The following is a 13819-nucleotide window of genomic DNA, read 5'->3' as shown; positions in this document are numbered from 1 at the left end:
GTAGAGTAACCTTGGTTGTAGGTTCTTCCCTTTCATCACTTTGAGTATATCATGCCACTCCCTTCTCACTTGTAGAGTTTCTGCTGAGAAATCAGCTGTTAACCTTATGGGAATTCGCTTGTATGTTATTTGTCATTTTTCCCTTGCTGCTTTCAATAACTTTTCTTCTTCTTTAATTTTTGTCAGTTTGATTACTATGTGTCTCAGTGTGTTTCTCCTTGGGTTTATCCTGCCTGGCACTCTGTGCTTCCTGGACTTGGGTGGCTATTTCCTTTCCCATGTTAGGGAAGTTTTCAACTATAGTCTCTTCAAATATTTTCTCGGGTCCTTTCTCTCTCTCTTCTCCTTCTGGGACCCCTGTAATGCTAATGTTTTGCATTTAATGTTGTCCCAGAGGTCTCTTAGGCTGTCTTCATTTCTTTTCATTCTTTTTTCTTTATTCTGTTCTGCAGCAGTGAATTCTACCATTCTGTCTTCCAGGTCACATATCCATTCTTCTGCCTCAGTTCTTCTGCCTCAGTTCTTCTGCTATTGATTCCTTTTAGTGTAGTTTTCATTTCAGTTATTGTATTGTTCATCTCTGTTTGTTCTTTAATTCTTCTAGGTCTTTGTTAAACATTTCTTGCATCTTTTTTTTTTTTTTTGCGGTACGCGGGCCTCTCACTGCTGTGGCCTCTCTCATTGTGGAGCACAGGCTCCGTACGCACAGACTCAGTGGCCATGGCTCATGGGCCCAGCTGCCCCGCGGCATGTGGGATCTTCCCGGATCAGGGCATGAACCCGCGTCCCCTACATCGGCAGGCGGACTCTCAACCACTGCACCTCCAGGGAAGCCCCCTCTTGCATCTTCTTGATCTTTGCCTCCATTCTTTTTCGAGGTCCTGGATCATCTTCACTGTCATTATTCTGAATTCTTTTTCTGGAAGGTTGCCTATCTCCACTTCATTTAATTGTTTTTCTGAGGTTTTATGTTGTTCCTTCATCTGGTACATAGCCCTCTGCCTTTTCACCTTGTCTATCTTTCTGTGAATGTGGTTTTTGTTCCACAGGCTGCAGGATTGTAGTTCTTCTTGCTTCTGCTGTCTGCCCTCTGGTGGATGAGGCTGTCTAAGAGGCTTGTGCAAGTTTCCTGATGGGAGGGACTGGTGGTGGGTAGAGCTGACTGTTGCCCTGGTGGGCAGAGCTCAGTAGAACTTTAATCCGCTTGAATGCTGATGGGTGGGGCTGGGTTCCCTGTTGGTTGTTTGGCCTAAGGTGACCCAGCTCTGGAGCCTACCTGGGCTCTTTGGTGGGGCTAATGGCAGACTCTGGGAGGGCTCACGCCAAGGAGTACTTCCCAGAACTTCTGCTGCCAGTGTCCTTGTCCGCACGGTGAGCCACAGCCACCTCCGCCTCTGCAGGAGACCCTCCAACACTAGCAGGTGGGTCTGGTTCAGTCTCCCCTGGGGTCTCTGCTCCTTCCCCTGGGTCCTGATGCACTCACTACTTTGTGTGTGCCGTCCAGGAGTGGAGTCTCTGTTTTCCCCAGTGCTGTCAAAGTCCTGCAGTCAAATCCTGCTAGCCTTCAAAGTCTGATTCTCTAGGAATTCCTCCTCCTGTTGCCAGACCCCCAGTTGGGAACCTGACGTGGGCCTCAGAACCTTCACTCCAGTGGGTGGACTTCTGTGGTATGTGTTCTCCAGTCTGTGAGCCACCCCCCAGCAGTTATGGGATTTGATTTTACTGTGATTGTTCCCCTCCTACCGTCTCATTGTGGCTTCTCCTTTGTATTTGGATGTGGGGTACCTTTTTTGGTGAGTTCCAGTGTCTTTCTGTCAATGATTGTCCAGCAGCTAGTTGTGATTCTGGTGTTCTCGCAAGAGGGAGTGAGAGCACGTCCTTCTACTCCACCATGTTGGTTCCTAACAGGATGATATTTTTAATTGGTAGAAGAGTTCTCAACAGGTAAGCGTCAGCTTTTAGGCCTGAAGTAAGAAGGCCCTGGAGGCGGAGATAGACCTGGATGATAGAGGTCATAATGTTGGTAACTGTTTTCAAGTGAGCTGGTTTGCAAAGGTGGGCTGAGTCTCACTGGAGAGGGTGCTGGAGCACCAAGCTGTGGGTGCTGACGAGCCAGGGGCTGGTGCCAGGGCTGTAGCCTCCTTTGCTGAACCAGCTGGCTCAGAGGGCCTCTGGTCTGCTCACAGCTGTGTGCTATCACTTGGTAAATGTGTGAAGGAGATCAGGAGGCCCTTTTAACAGGTTCTCCATTCCCACAGAAACCGCATGAACCCTTACCAGGGCCCAGGATGTAAGTAGGCTCCCTGTCTAGGAGGCTCTGGCTTCTACCGAGACCCTCGTTTACAGAGGATGTTGGAGGACATAGATGGGCATCTCCATGTTCTGAAACTCAAGATCCAAGCCCTGGTCATTGTCTCCTCAACTTGAGGTGGGTGGTGTTGGGTGAGACCAGAATGCAGGAGTGGCTGGTCAAGTGCTTGCTTTAAATCCGTTTAGTAAAGGGTCCTAGAAATAGTCTCGTGTTGAAAGGGGCCCATTCCAGAGGACTTCTTTCTTTACAGGATGTTTTCGATTCTCTTAAAAATGTAGGGGCTTCCCTGGTGGTGCAGTGGTTAAGAATCCGCCTGCCAATGCAGGGGACACGGGTTTGAGCCCTGGTCCGGGAAGATCCCGCGTGCCTCAGAGCAACTAAGCCCGTGTGCCACAAATACTGAGCCTGTGCTCTAGAGCCTTCGAGCCACAACTACTGAAGCCCATGTGCCACAACTACTGAAGCCCACGTGCCTAGACCCCGTGCTCTGCAACAAGAGAATCCACCGCAGTGAGAAGCCCTCACACTGCAACAAAGAGTAGCCCCCGCTCTCCGCAGTTAGAGAAAGCCCGCGTACAGCAACGAAGACCCAGCACAGCCAAAAATAAATAAAATAAATTTTTTAAAAAATTAAAAAAAAAAATCTAAAAGATTACTGCAAAACTGAGGAACTGGGCTGAAGAACCCATCCTGCTCACGTCTGTAGTGCTGGTGTGGAGAAGTGGCCTCAGTGAGGACTTGCTTTCAGATGATGGTTTTTATTTCAGAAACCTCCTTATCAAGTTCTGCATTTTTCTGAGGTCACTTGTCTTTGGTTGGTGTTAATGGTAGCTGCTACATGGTGGGTGGCCCTTAGGGTCTGCCCTGCAGCACCAGGGAGCCTGTGCAGAGCCTGAGGGAAGAGAGCTCTAAGCCTTTCCATTCGGGGACTCGGGGCTGCTGTGACATCAAAACCCATGCCCCGTCTCTTAAAGAGGAAGATAAAAGCCTTAAAGTAGTGTTAGAAGTTAAATATTAACTATTAAGAATAAATTCAAAAACACCGAATGGGTAAAAGAATTTAAAATAAATCTGATCCACTTAAAATGACTTAATAATCAGTTTTTACGTGATAAAAGTGAATGCTTGCAGGAGGCTGAATTCCATACCACTGAGAGCATGGAGATGAAACTACTCAGCCCCAGGCAGGGCCGGTCAGGCTGGGTTTCCACCAAGAACAAAATAAGCAGAAATCCAGACTTTTTTAAAAGCAAGGTAACACATGTGAAAAGCCAGGAAATAAAAACATTCCTTTATCCCATTAATCCAGCAGTTTCATTCCAGGAAGTAAGTCAGGGGAAAGCCATGTACTCATACATGTTCACTGCAGCATCATTTGTGATCGTGAAACTTTCAAAGGGATGTAGGTGTCTGCTAGCCAAGGAAATTTCTATTAGGTTGTAATCTCATTGCTTGGAGACTGTTTAGCTATTATAGAGTAATTACAGAAACTCTTAAGGAAGGTGGTGCAGAAAGGAAGAGAAAGAATGCAGTCAGCCATGGGCCTGGTGCGTGGGTCACCCTCCTAAACAGAGTGAGGAAGATGTTAGTCTTTTACAGACGTTAGAGAGCCAGGGTGTTCAGGCGCCAAACAGCGTGACCCCAAAGCCCGTGTATTTTCCCGTCACGTGAAAAACTGCTTGTGCTATGAAGTTAAAAGTGCGGTGGATAAATTTGTAGGGGTGTTTTCATGTGAACTATATGAGAATATTAACGTGCATTTAGAGTAAGCAAAACGAGCACATTTGCATCGCCCATTTGTGGGCAGTGTCTTTTCCTCCCTATGTTTGTGAAACATGATTTTACTTTTACATTAATAGTAAGAAAGAAAACGGTGCATGTACACAAAACTGAATTTTTTGGTGAAGTAGAAGTACCTACACAAGTTTTTGGTCTCTCCCCATGGTTTGTGCAGATTGAATGATTTATACTGAGCATTATTCCTATACTGTATTTAGCATAAACTTTGTTGCTGGAACTTTTTTGATCTTTCCAGAAGGATCAGTGGGAGGTTGTCACACAGCCACAGCACAGCTGCCACCTGGCTGGCAGCGATTGTAAGATGCTGTTCCAGTTTCAGAGCGTTTTAAATGTGAGAAGGAGTCTCGGAATTCGTGCAAACTTCTTCTTAAAGGGGAAGTACATGTGGCCCTGAGTTTTCTCTTCCTGTGCTAAAGTGGAATTGTTCTCCTGAGCAGAGAGGAAAGATTGGTTTCTAAAGTGTTAACTCTAAACTGCGAGGTCTGGCTTTGGGGGTCAGGGTTGAAACCCAGTAAGTTGACAGTTATAGTAAGTATATTAGGGTCTTTTAAAAGCTGCTCATTTTTGGGGGGGGGGGGTTGGGGGGAGGATTCCCTGGCGTTCCAGTGGTTAGGACCCCGCACTTTGGCTGCCGAGGGCCCGGGTTCAGTTCCTGGTCAGGGAACTAAGATCCCACAAGCCATGCAGCGCAGCCCCCACCCCCAAAAAAAAGCCTTTTCTTTTTTTAAAAAAAAATTATAGGGGCTTCCCTAGTGGCGCAGTGGTTAAGAATCCGCCTGCCAATGCAGGGGACACGGGTTTGAGCCCTGGTCTGGGAAGATTCCACATGCCGCGGAGCGACAAGGCCCGTGAGCCACAACTACTGAGCCTGCACGTCTGGAGCCTGTGCTCCGCACCAAGAGAGGCCGCGATAGTGAGAGGCCCGCGCACTGCGATGAAGAGTGGCTCCCGCTCGCCGCAACTAGAGAAAGCCCTCGCACAGAAACGAAGACCCAGCACAGCCATAAATAAATAAATACATTTATTTATTTAAAAATTACACAGAAATCATTAGTGAATACCTGTATATCTTCTGAGCCTTTGAAGTTTCCACACATGAATATGTTGATCCATATTGAAAAGTAGGGAAAGTGCGGCATCCTCACCATCCCCAGCCGCCTCTCTCCCATTGGGCTCCAGTAGTGCTGTGGCGGGCAAAGGGCACTGACGTTCGGTTATGACCCAGTTCTGCGTTGCTTGGCAGCCCAGGAAAGATGCCATGGTTGGCATCTCACAGCTAGTCACGAAAAGATTTGATTGTTGGGAATGCTGGTGTCTGTGGTTATGATCTGACATTTCAAGCGGAGACCTCTGATTGAAAAACCCCTAGGAGTTTTAATTGTTTATTGAAAGAGTCCTGATGGTTCCTTTTAGTTTTTTAAGAGTCTTTTTTTTTTTTTTTTTTAAGCTGTGTTGGGTCCTCATTGCTGTGCGCGGGCTTTCTCTAGTTGCAGTGAGCAGGGGCTACTCTTCGTTGCGGTGCGCGGGCTTCTCATTGTCATGGCTTCTCTTGTTGTGGAGCACGGGCTCTAGGCACGTGGGCTTCAGTAGTTGTGGCACATGGGCTCAGTAGTTGTGGCTCGTGGGCTCTAGAGCGCAGGCTTAGTAGTTGTGGCGCACAGGCTTAGTTGCTCCGCGGCATGTGGGATCTTCCCGGGCCAGGGCTCGAACCCGTGTCCCTTGCATTGGCAGGCAGATTCTTAACCACTGTGCCACCAGGGAAGCCCCTGATGTTTCCTTTTATATTGATAAATTATGCCTCTGGTGAACCTGTCCATTCTGACTTTAAATAGGAGATTGACTTCTGAGACATTAGTAAAATCCAAGATTTAAAAATTTTGTAATTTGATATAATTCAGACTTACAGAAAATTGCAAGAGCCATACAGACCGGTATCTGTAATAGAGCTTATTTCAAGAAGGTCCTCTGGTTGCCCCCCACCCCTTTTAAGTTGTGTAATTAACAGCTTAAAATGTGACAAGCCTCAATAAAGAATACAAATTCAGGAAATGTCTACATGTATTTTTTAAACACTTGGGAGAAGACAAACATGTTATTTTTCTATAACATGTAAGATTAACGTGGCAGCACAAATCTAATAATATTAAATAGATACCGTTAGTATATACATTGTTCTTTTCCATTTCATTGGCTAATAAGACTAAATACAGATATCCTATTTGTGTTCTGTATACTTTCTGTAGTAGAGCCTTTACTGAGTACTTTATTATACAGTTTTTGTATATCCTTTTTTTTAAATTGAAGTAGAATTGACCTACAACACTGTGTTAGTTCCAGGTGCGCGACATAGTGATTTGTTATTTCTGTACATTACCAAATGATCACCATGGTAAGTCTAGTTATACCTGTCACCAAAGTTACTACAGTATTAACTGTACTCCCCATGCTGTATGTACCTTTATCCCCGTGACTGTTTTGTATCTGGTAGCTTGTACCTCTTCATCTCTCACCTTTTTCACTCAGACCCCCACTCCCACCCCACACAACCACCACCTTGTTCTCTGTGATTCTCTTTCTGTTCTGTAAGGTGTTGATTTGTTTTTTAGATTCCACGTATAAGTAAAATCATATGGTATTTGTGTTTCTCTGTCTGACTCATTTCACTTAGCATAATACCCTCTACATTCATCCATGCTGTCACAGAGGGCAAGATTTCATTCTTTTTTTATGACTTATATTCCACTGTATATATGTACCGTGTCTTTATCCATTCGTCTATCATTGGACGCTTAGGTTGCTTCCATATCTTGACTGTTGTGATTAATGGTACAATGAAAATAGGGGGGCATATATCTTTTCAAATTAGTGGTTTTGGGGTTTTTTTGGAAAAATACCCAGAAGTAGAATTGCTGGATCGTATGGGGTTTCTATTTTTAATTTTTTGAGGACCCTTCATGTTGTTTTCTATAGTGGCTTCAACCAACTTACTTTTCCACCAGCAATGTACGAGGATTCCCTTTTCTCCACGTCGTCACCAACACTTGTTACTTGTTGTCTTTTTGATAATAGCAGTTCTGACAGGTGTGCAGTGATAATCTTGTTGTGGTTTTGATTGGCATTTCCCTGATGACCAGTGATACTGAGCATCTTTTCATGTGTCCATTGGCCATCTGTATATCTTCTCTGGAAAAATGTCTGTTCAGGTCCTCTGCCTGCTCCTCCCTTACTTTGAGGGCGTGGTCATGTGAAGTTTGTGCTGTGGTGTTGGATCTTTCATTTATTTTTTCATTACCTTTTTTTTTTTTAGTTTTATTGGCGGTGGGAGGTTTATCCTCTTCCTCTTGAGACCTCACCCCGGGCAATGCCCAAAGACAGGCTTTCTGGGTGTTTTCCCTGAGCTGCTCCTCCTTTTCTCTCTGCGTGTTCCTGACCAGATCTCAGGGTGTTTGGAGAAGCTGGCTCCCTGGCAGTTTGCCGCTGACTCTCCCGGTGTGGCGCCCTGGAGGTTTACCCTGGTTGTGTTCTCTCCCTTAGCATACACTCACGGGACACAGCGGCAAAGTGCTGTCTGCCAAGTTCCTGCTGGACAATGCGCGTATTGTTTCTGGAAGTCACGACCGGACCCTCAAACTCTGGGATCTACGCAGCAAAGTCTGTGAGGAAATTCAGTCTCTCTGTGTCTATGAACGATTAGATATTAACCTCAGAGGTGTTTGTTTCCACGTTAAAGCCTGCATTTAGTGTGATAAACTTAGAAATTCCAGTCTCACTTTGAGTGGCGCTGACGTAGTGACTATTTTTCAAGTTTGAAGCTTCATTTAAATAAGTAGTTCTGATTACTTAGAGTGAGAGTGCAGCAGTGTTGCGTGCACAGCCGCAGAGGGGCTTCTGCTTGATTATTCGTGTTCGGTTGTCTTTCAGGCATAAAGACGGTATTTGCCGGATCCAGCTGCAATGATATTGTCTGCACAGAGCAGTGTGTGATGAGTGGACATTTTGACAAGAAAATTCGTTTCTGGGACATCCGGTAAAACACCCAGGAGCTTGGTGGGGAGGCAGATGGGAGGGTCTGTATGTGGCAGAACTGTGATGGTGTCTTGTGTGTGGGTTGTGTTTTTAAAGTCCCTGGAAATGGCAGAAATGAGCTCCAGTCCACATTATCTTCCCAGTTTGATATTCTTTACCCTGAAGTAGACGGTCACATTCAACAGTCACCTCTGAGCATGCCCTATGTACTTACAAACAGATGAACAACGAGGTTGTTAGGTGGTTTCAAGTGTAATCGAGAAGACAGATACACAAGGCTGCAGGGTGTGTTGCAGTAGGGCCAGGAGCCCTTGTCCAAGGATGTTAGAGACCGTCTGTCAAGATGAGTCTTGAGAAGTGAGTAGGCTTCACGTTGCAGAAGAGCCACTGAGGGACATTCCAGGCCAGAACAGGGCAGTCTGGCAGGTCAGGCGAGGGCAGATGAGACCGATAGGGTGGGGTGGGATCAGATTGCTGCGGGCTTTGGACGCCATTGGTAGGTGACTTGATCTCATAAGTTGGGTGTTTAGGAAAGGATTGCTTCATGAGAGTGTGGTAGATTACATTGGTGGCAGTTTTAAAGGGTGTACTGGGGAGCGGGAAATCAGTAAAGCATTGAGGATCTGAACTCAAGGCAGTGGAGGGGGGATTTGGATGGGGTTTGTTACAAGTTGGATGTGGAGGGTGAGGAAGGAGAGAAGTAAAGTAAGATGCAGAATAAATGACAGATTTAGGAAGAGGATGCAGTGAACATGTTCAGAAAAGGACATAAATTTGAGGTTTCTAATGGACATTTGGAAAAACAAAAGTTTTGAGAGGTTGACTGGGAGAAAAAATGAGACGTCCTCATAGGAGGACTTTGAAGACATGAGAGTGGATTAGTCAGAGCCCACCTGTGAAGCAACAGGAGGGCAGTACAGGGAGCTGCCCAAGGAGGGAGGAGTGGCAGAAAGGGAACGAAAGCTGGAGTCCTGTTGATGGGCCAAGGTGGGGGCAGTAGAAGGGACAGGAGTCCTGTTAGGATGAGGACAGTTGGTTAGGAGGTAGGTAATTGGTGATTAGTTTCAGGTGTACTGGTTGGCAGAAATTTGAACTGGGAGTAAGGAATTTTAGAGCTAAGCTGGATGTTAGAAGGCTCCTCCTGGTCTCCCCCCTAATTTGACAGATGAAGACCCCAAGTCCCAGGGAGGTGGAGCGGCAACAGTAAGATAAACTGTCTTACTTGGTTATGGTTTGAGGTGGGAAATCATTTCATCGAAAGTTTACAACAGAATGAATGAGTCCAGAAGGGTCTGCACCTCCTTTGGCTGTATCACCAACAGGGCCCAGCCCAGGACTGCTGAGCACAGACCTGGGTGTGGACCGCGGCCCAGAGGAGAGCTGGGAGAAGAAAAGGAAGGAGAAGGGGTTGCCAGGGTGCCCCGGTTCCACATCTGGAGTCACCGGGATGAGTTGGAGGGTCCCCGAGCTTTACTTTGTATGACAGGAAGCCTGGAGAGCCCACACATTTGTCCATATAAGGCAGCCCAGACCTGCTAAAGCGGTTTACATCCCTTTGGATAAGTTGAAATGATAAAATTGAAGTAATACTAATTAAATAGTAGCCCTGCTTAGTTCATGCTGATCAGAAGCTCTGATTGGCAATTACTGTATCATTTCAGAAACAGGCAAGGAAATTAATCCTTACCAGTTTTAGAGTTCTAGTACTCACAGCTCCTGATAGAATCTGTTGATGGGAAAATAATAAAAGCCAGGGCTGAGATTATTTGTGTGGGCGTGGGAGCATTTTCACCGTCCTTGAGGAGTATTGTGTTCTAGTTCAGTTGCCTTTTCTCCTTCCTCCTTTTCTCCGTGGCATGCCATCCTGGTTGAAATGGGGAAGTTCTGACCTTTCTGTGTTAGGTTTTCTCAGACTTTCCATCTTTTTCCTAGATCAGAGAGTATTGTCCGAGAGATGGAGCTCTTGGGAAAGATTACTGCCCTGGACTTAAACCCAGAAAGAACTGAACTCCTCAGCTGCTCCCGAGATGACCTGCTAAAAATTATTGACCTACGAATAAATGCCGTCAGACAGACATTCAGGTAACTGAAGACACTCTGGTTGGGTTTCATTTGAGTCTTGCTGATTTTTCAGAGGGTTGTGAGAAGGCCAGAAGCCTGACTTGCCCGCACATCCCAAGTTTGCATGGACTCTGGGGGTAACGGTGCCCTGTCGTCTGTTGCAGCGCGCCGGGCTTCAAGTGCGGCTCCGACTGGACGAGAGTTGTGTTCAGGTTAGTGGTGGTGCTCCTCCCGTCGCGCCCGCACCCCCAGCGTGGTTCACCGCAGAGGTTAGAGCAGAGGCCTCTTCCCACTGGGGAAACGAGCTACATCTGTACGGTGCCTCCACGTGCGCAGGTGTCCAGGAACGAAGCTGCACGTTCAGTCCTAGAGGTCACTGTCACTGTTTCCTTCCTTTCTAAAGTGTCCCTTCTGTGATTGCGTGAAACTGTGTCCCAATTCAAAAACTAATAATGGCTAGTTGGTTTGTTCTGGGTATATCAGGTTCCCCTCTCTTTACTCATTTACATGAGAACTCTTCGAGAGCTTTTTGGGAAGGGTGGTGTCCCCTGGAACAGAGCAGAATAGGCTCTCTGGAGAGGCGGTGGTTTCCCTTTCCTGTTCTCCCTTCCACGCATGGCTGTTCTCCCAAATACATTGCCATGGTCAGTGCCAATATCGTGGAGAAGCTTCTCTACAGTCGATGCTTCCTTCCTTTTCTGCTTTCTCTGCACCATATAATGAGGCAGTCCATCAACTGAAAGAAACCCTTCACCATTTGGGGGTTGACTTTGACCTCCCTATGTGCTATGTTTGAGTCTGAGAGATGCTTAGGGACTTGTGGCCCCAAGAAGTAATGCAGCGGCACCATTTTTCATTAGCTGGTGAGGCCAGATGATAGGGTGAAGTGGCTTTGGCCAAAGCGGTTGTGAAGAGCATCTTCTGGTTTCTGGGTACACGGGAATGGTCACGTGTTTGACTCGTAAGTGAAGAGTAAACATGACTTCCTGGGGAGGGGTCCGGGAAGACGCTGAGTTGGGGGTGGGTGGTAGACGCCGTTTCTTGCCTCATGTGTCCTGCAGCCCTGACGGCAGTTACGTGGCAGCAGGCTCGGCCGAGGGCTCCCTCTACATCTGGAGCGTGCTCTCCGGGAAAGTGGAGAAGGTCCTTTCAAAGCATCACAGGTAAGATGTCAGCCCCTCTGAGGTGGTGAGCAGGCCTGTGACTCCATCCCAGGGGTCACATCCTCTTCGGGCGTGGACCCGAGTCGACCCCACGAGGGCAGTGTCCACTCACGCACTCTACTGTGAGCCAGGTTAGTGGAGGGAAGCTGGGGCCCTTCTCCCCGGACAGCAGACAGCAGCGTCCTGCTTATTTACATTTCAGACCGTTCCAGCTAGAGCAGTTAGGGTATGGCCACTGGAGAAGGTTAGAGCCCCGCGTTCTGTCTCTCGTCTTGTGGCGTCTCCTGTCTTGATCTTGCCCCTCACCGCTCTTCTTCCTCTCTGGCTCCCCTTCTCCCCCTTCTAAGCCCCTTTCCTCAGGAAATCGACTGCTTGTAAACGCCGATTTTCACGTGCTTTTTACTTTCATCCAGGCCCCTTTTCCTCTCGGCTTTGTTGTGTCCCCCAAGCCCAGCTGCTCTTAGAACCCAGGCCCAGGGCCCCCCGGGACCACCCCTCACCGTCCTCGCTGTGGTGGTGCCTCCCCGCTCCTCAGCCAGTTGCCCTGAGGTGCTCGTCAGAGGCTCTTTGCTTAACTCAGAGCTACTCCCTTAGGGTAGACTTGATAAGGCCTGATTCCTTTCATTCCAAACTACCTCCTAGAATCAAGGCAGGGTTCCTCCAAGTTCTTTCGCTCTCTAAGTGCCTGTCTGTGCATGGGAGCCACACCGGCGAGTAAAACGGGCGCTGGGACAAGCCTGACGCCCTGATGGCGAGGGAGCCCTGCGCTCGGCCCACGAATGTCTCACCCGTGTTCCGACCTCTCCCTTTGAAGCTCAGCGATCAACGCCGTGGCCTGGTCGCCTGCCGGCTCCCATGTCGTCAGCGTGGACAAAGGAAGCAAAGCTGTGCTGTGGTCAGAGTACTGAGGGCACCTCGTCAGGAGAGAGCGGATCAGAAGCTGGAGGGGCACGCGGGCCCCACGGCTCTGTCCTGGCAGGTGGCGCCTGGACTGTGGCTTTGACCTCCAGAGAAGAGCTCGAGCCGTGGGGCGCAGTAGCCTGCCTTCGAGCAGGGCTCCCGAGGGTCGTGGCTGAGGTCCCGTGGCCTGAAAGAGTAACACTGAGAAAAACCTGATGCTGCGGTCGCTCAGCAGAGGTTCAGGTTCTTGCCTTGATTCAAGTGGGAAACACTACTGGCTCTGATCTTGCATACCTCAGCGGGGGGAGCGCAGGCACCTGCTGGCTTCTTCCCTGGGCGGCGGTGCCGCAGACGCCCCCTGCACCGGGTGTTGCTTCTCCCCTGTGCTTTCTCCCGTCCTTCCAAAGTCGGTTCTGGCCTGATGAAGGTCCTGTCACCTTGGGGTCATTTTCCCAGGGAACTTGCTTTAATCATGGATTAACAGAAACCCAGGTGGGATTACCCCTGCCCTCAGGTAGCCCACGGGGACGGTGGGACTGTGGTCCCCCCGCTGGTCTGTGTCTTTACTACGAGGCTCTTACTCTGACCTCACCTGATCACAGTTGGAATTTCCTTAGGTCTCCTAAACTGTTCTTAGAAAGCAACTGTTCTTCAAAACTCCTTCCTCCCTCCCCTCCCCCCCCAGTTCTACATATCTATCTCTTGGTCAAGAAAGAAATCTCAATTTGGTTAAAAAAAAAAAAATTGGCAGTGGGTAGGAGAAGAAGTGCACAACCCTTTTTCCAGAGAAGCGGGTGAGCTGCAGGAATAAAGACTGTATTCCCGGATCATCTGTAGCTTCTCAGAAGGTGGGCCGCCCCCTTCTTCCCGGCTGTGCTGGGGTTACAGTTGCCGGTGGTGTGGGATTGGAGGCCTCCAGTGTATTACCCTGGAGCCAGTAGTTCCGGGTCGCTGCCCCTTTGCCAAGCCTATGTGCAATACCCCCTCGGTGCTTTAGTGCAGGAAGCCCATTCCAGGAAGCATGGGAATGCCGTCTTTCGATTTCGGGACTCGCGAGTAAGGCCGGGAAGAAACTGGCCTATGCATTTTTTTTTTAAACGTTTATCTTTACCATCTTACTCGTTTATAAAATTATAGTTCCTTGAGTGACTGAAACACCAATATTTTTATCACTTACTCATTCGCACTTTAATTTTCTTCCTTCCAGACTTGTTCTCTGGACATCTGTGGGAGCGAGGGCTAGAGCAGGGTGAGGACGGGCTGCGCGCTCCCTCTGATGGTGTTGGCGGCTCTGTTCTCCCCTTTCCCCTGCCCTCGCCTCCCCTTTTCAGTTTGCTGTTCAGGGAACTCGTGCTGAGGGGAGTTGAAATTCACAGGCCAGGGCATGTCTTTTATTTATTTAATTATGTTGCCCAACAGAACTTGATTGTAAATAAAAAAGAAATCTGTTATGTACTTTTCACACTCCATGCCTCTTGGTAGTTATTTTATTCTTCTTTATCCTTAAGGGCGAAAAGCTGGGTTTTTTTCATTTGTTTTCCTGGTATTCATTCATTTG

At 48.0% G+C, this 13819-nt stretch overlaps 1 protein-coding gene and 1 non-coding gene across 4 annotated transcripts in view; both read left to right on the top strand.

Moving 5' to 3' along the window:
- The window catches only part of ATG16L1 (autophagy related 16 like 1), a 46774-nt gene extending 33046 nt beyond the window's left edge, over positions 1-13728 (top strand). For all 3 annotated transcript variants that reach the window (XM_019923527.3, XM_019923526.3, XM_019923525.3), the window contains 6 exons: positions 7646-7766; positions 8033-8138; positions 10070-10219; positions 10363-10410; positions 11260-11361; positions 12176-13728. In XM_019923527.3, coding sequence (XP_019779086.1) covers positions 7646-7766; positions 8033-8138; positions 10070-10219; positions 10363-10410; positions 11260-11361; positions 12176-12269 — 621 coding nt within the window. In that variant the 3' untranslated portion in view covers positions 12270-13728. The remainder of the gene's footprint in view (positions 1-7645; positions 7767-8032; positions 8139-10069; positions 10220-10362; positions 10411-11259; positions 11362-12175) is intronic.
- Positions 5218-5460, top strand: LOC117313074 (small Cajal body-specific RNA 6). Its single transcript, XR_004527536.1, has one exon.
- Positions 13729-13819: the final 91 nt, after the last annotated feature.

Source organism: Tursiops truncatus, chromosome 7, assembly GCF_011762595.2.
Source record: "Tursiops truncatus isolate mTurTru1 chromosome 7, mTurTru1.mat.Y, whole genome shotgun sequence".
Classification (NCBI taxonomy): Eukaryota; Metazoa; Chordata; class Mammalia; order Artiodactyla; family Delphinidae; genus Tursiops; species Tursiops truncatus.
Note: the sequence above shows the minus strand (reverse complement) of the source record. Positions and strands in the feature narration are given on the sequence as shown.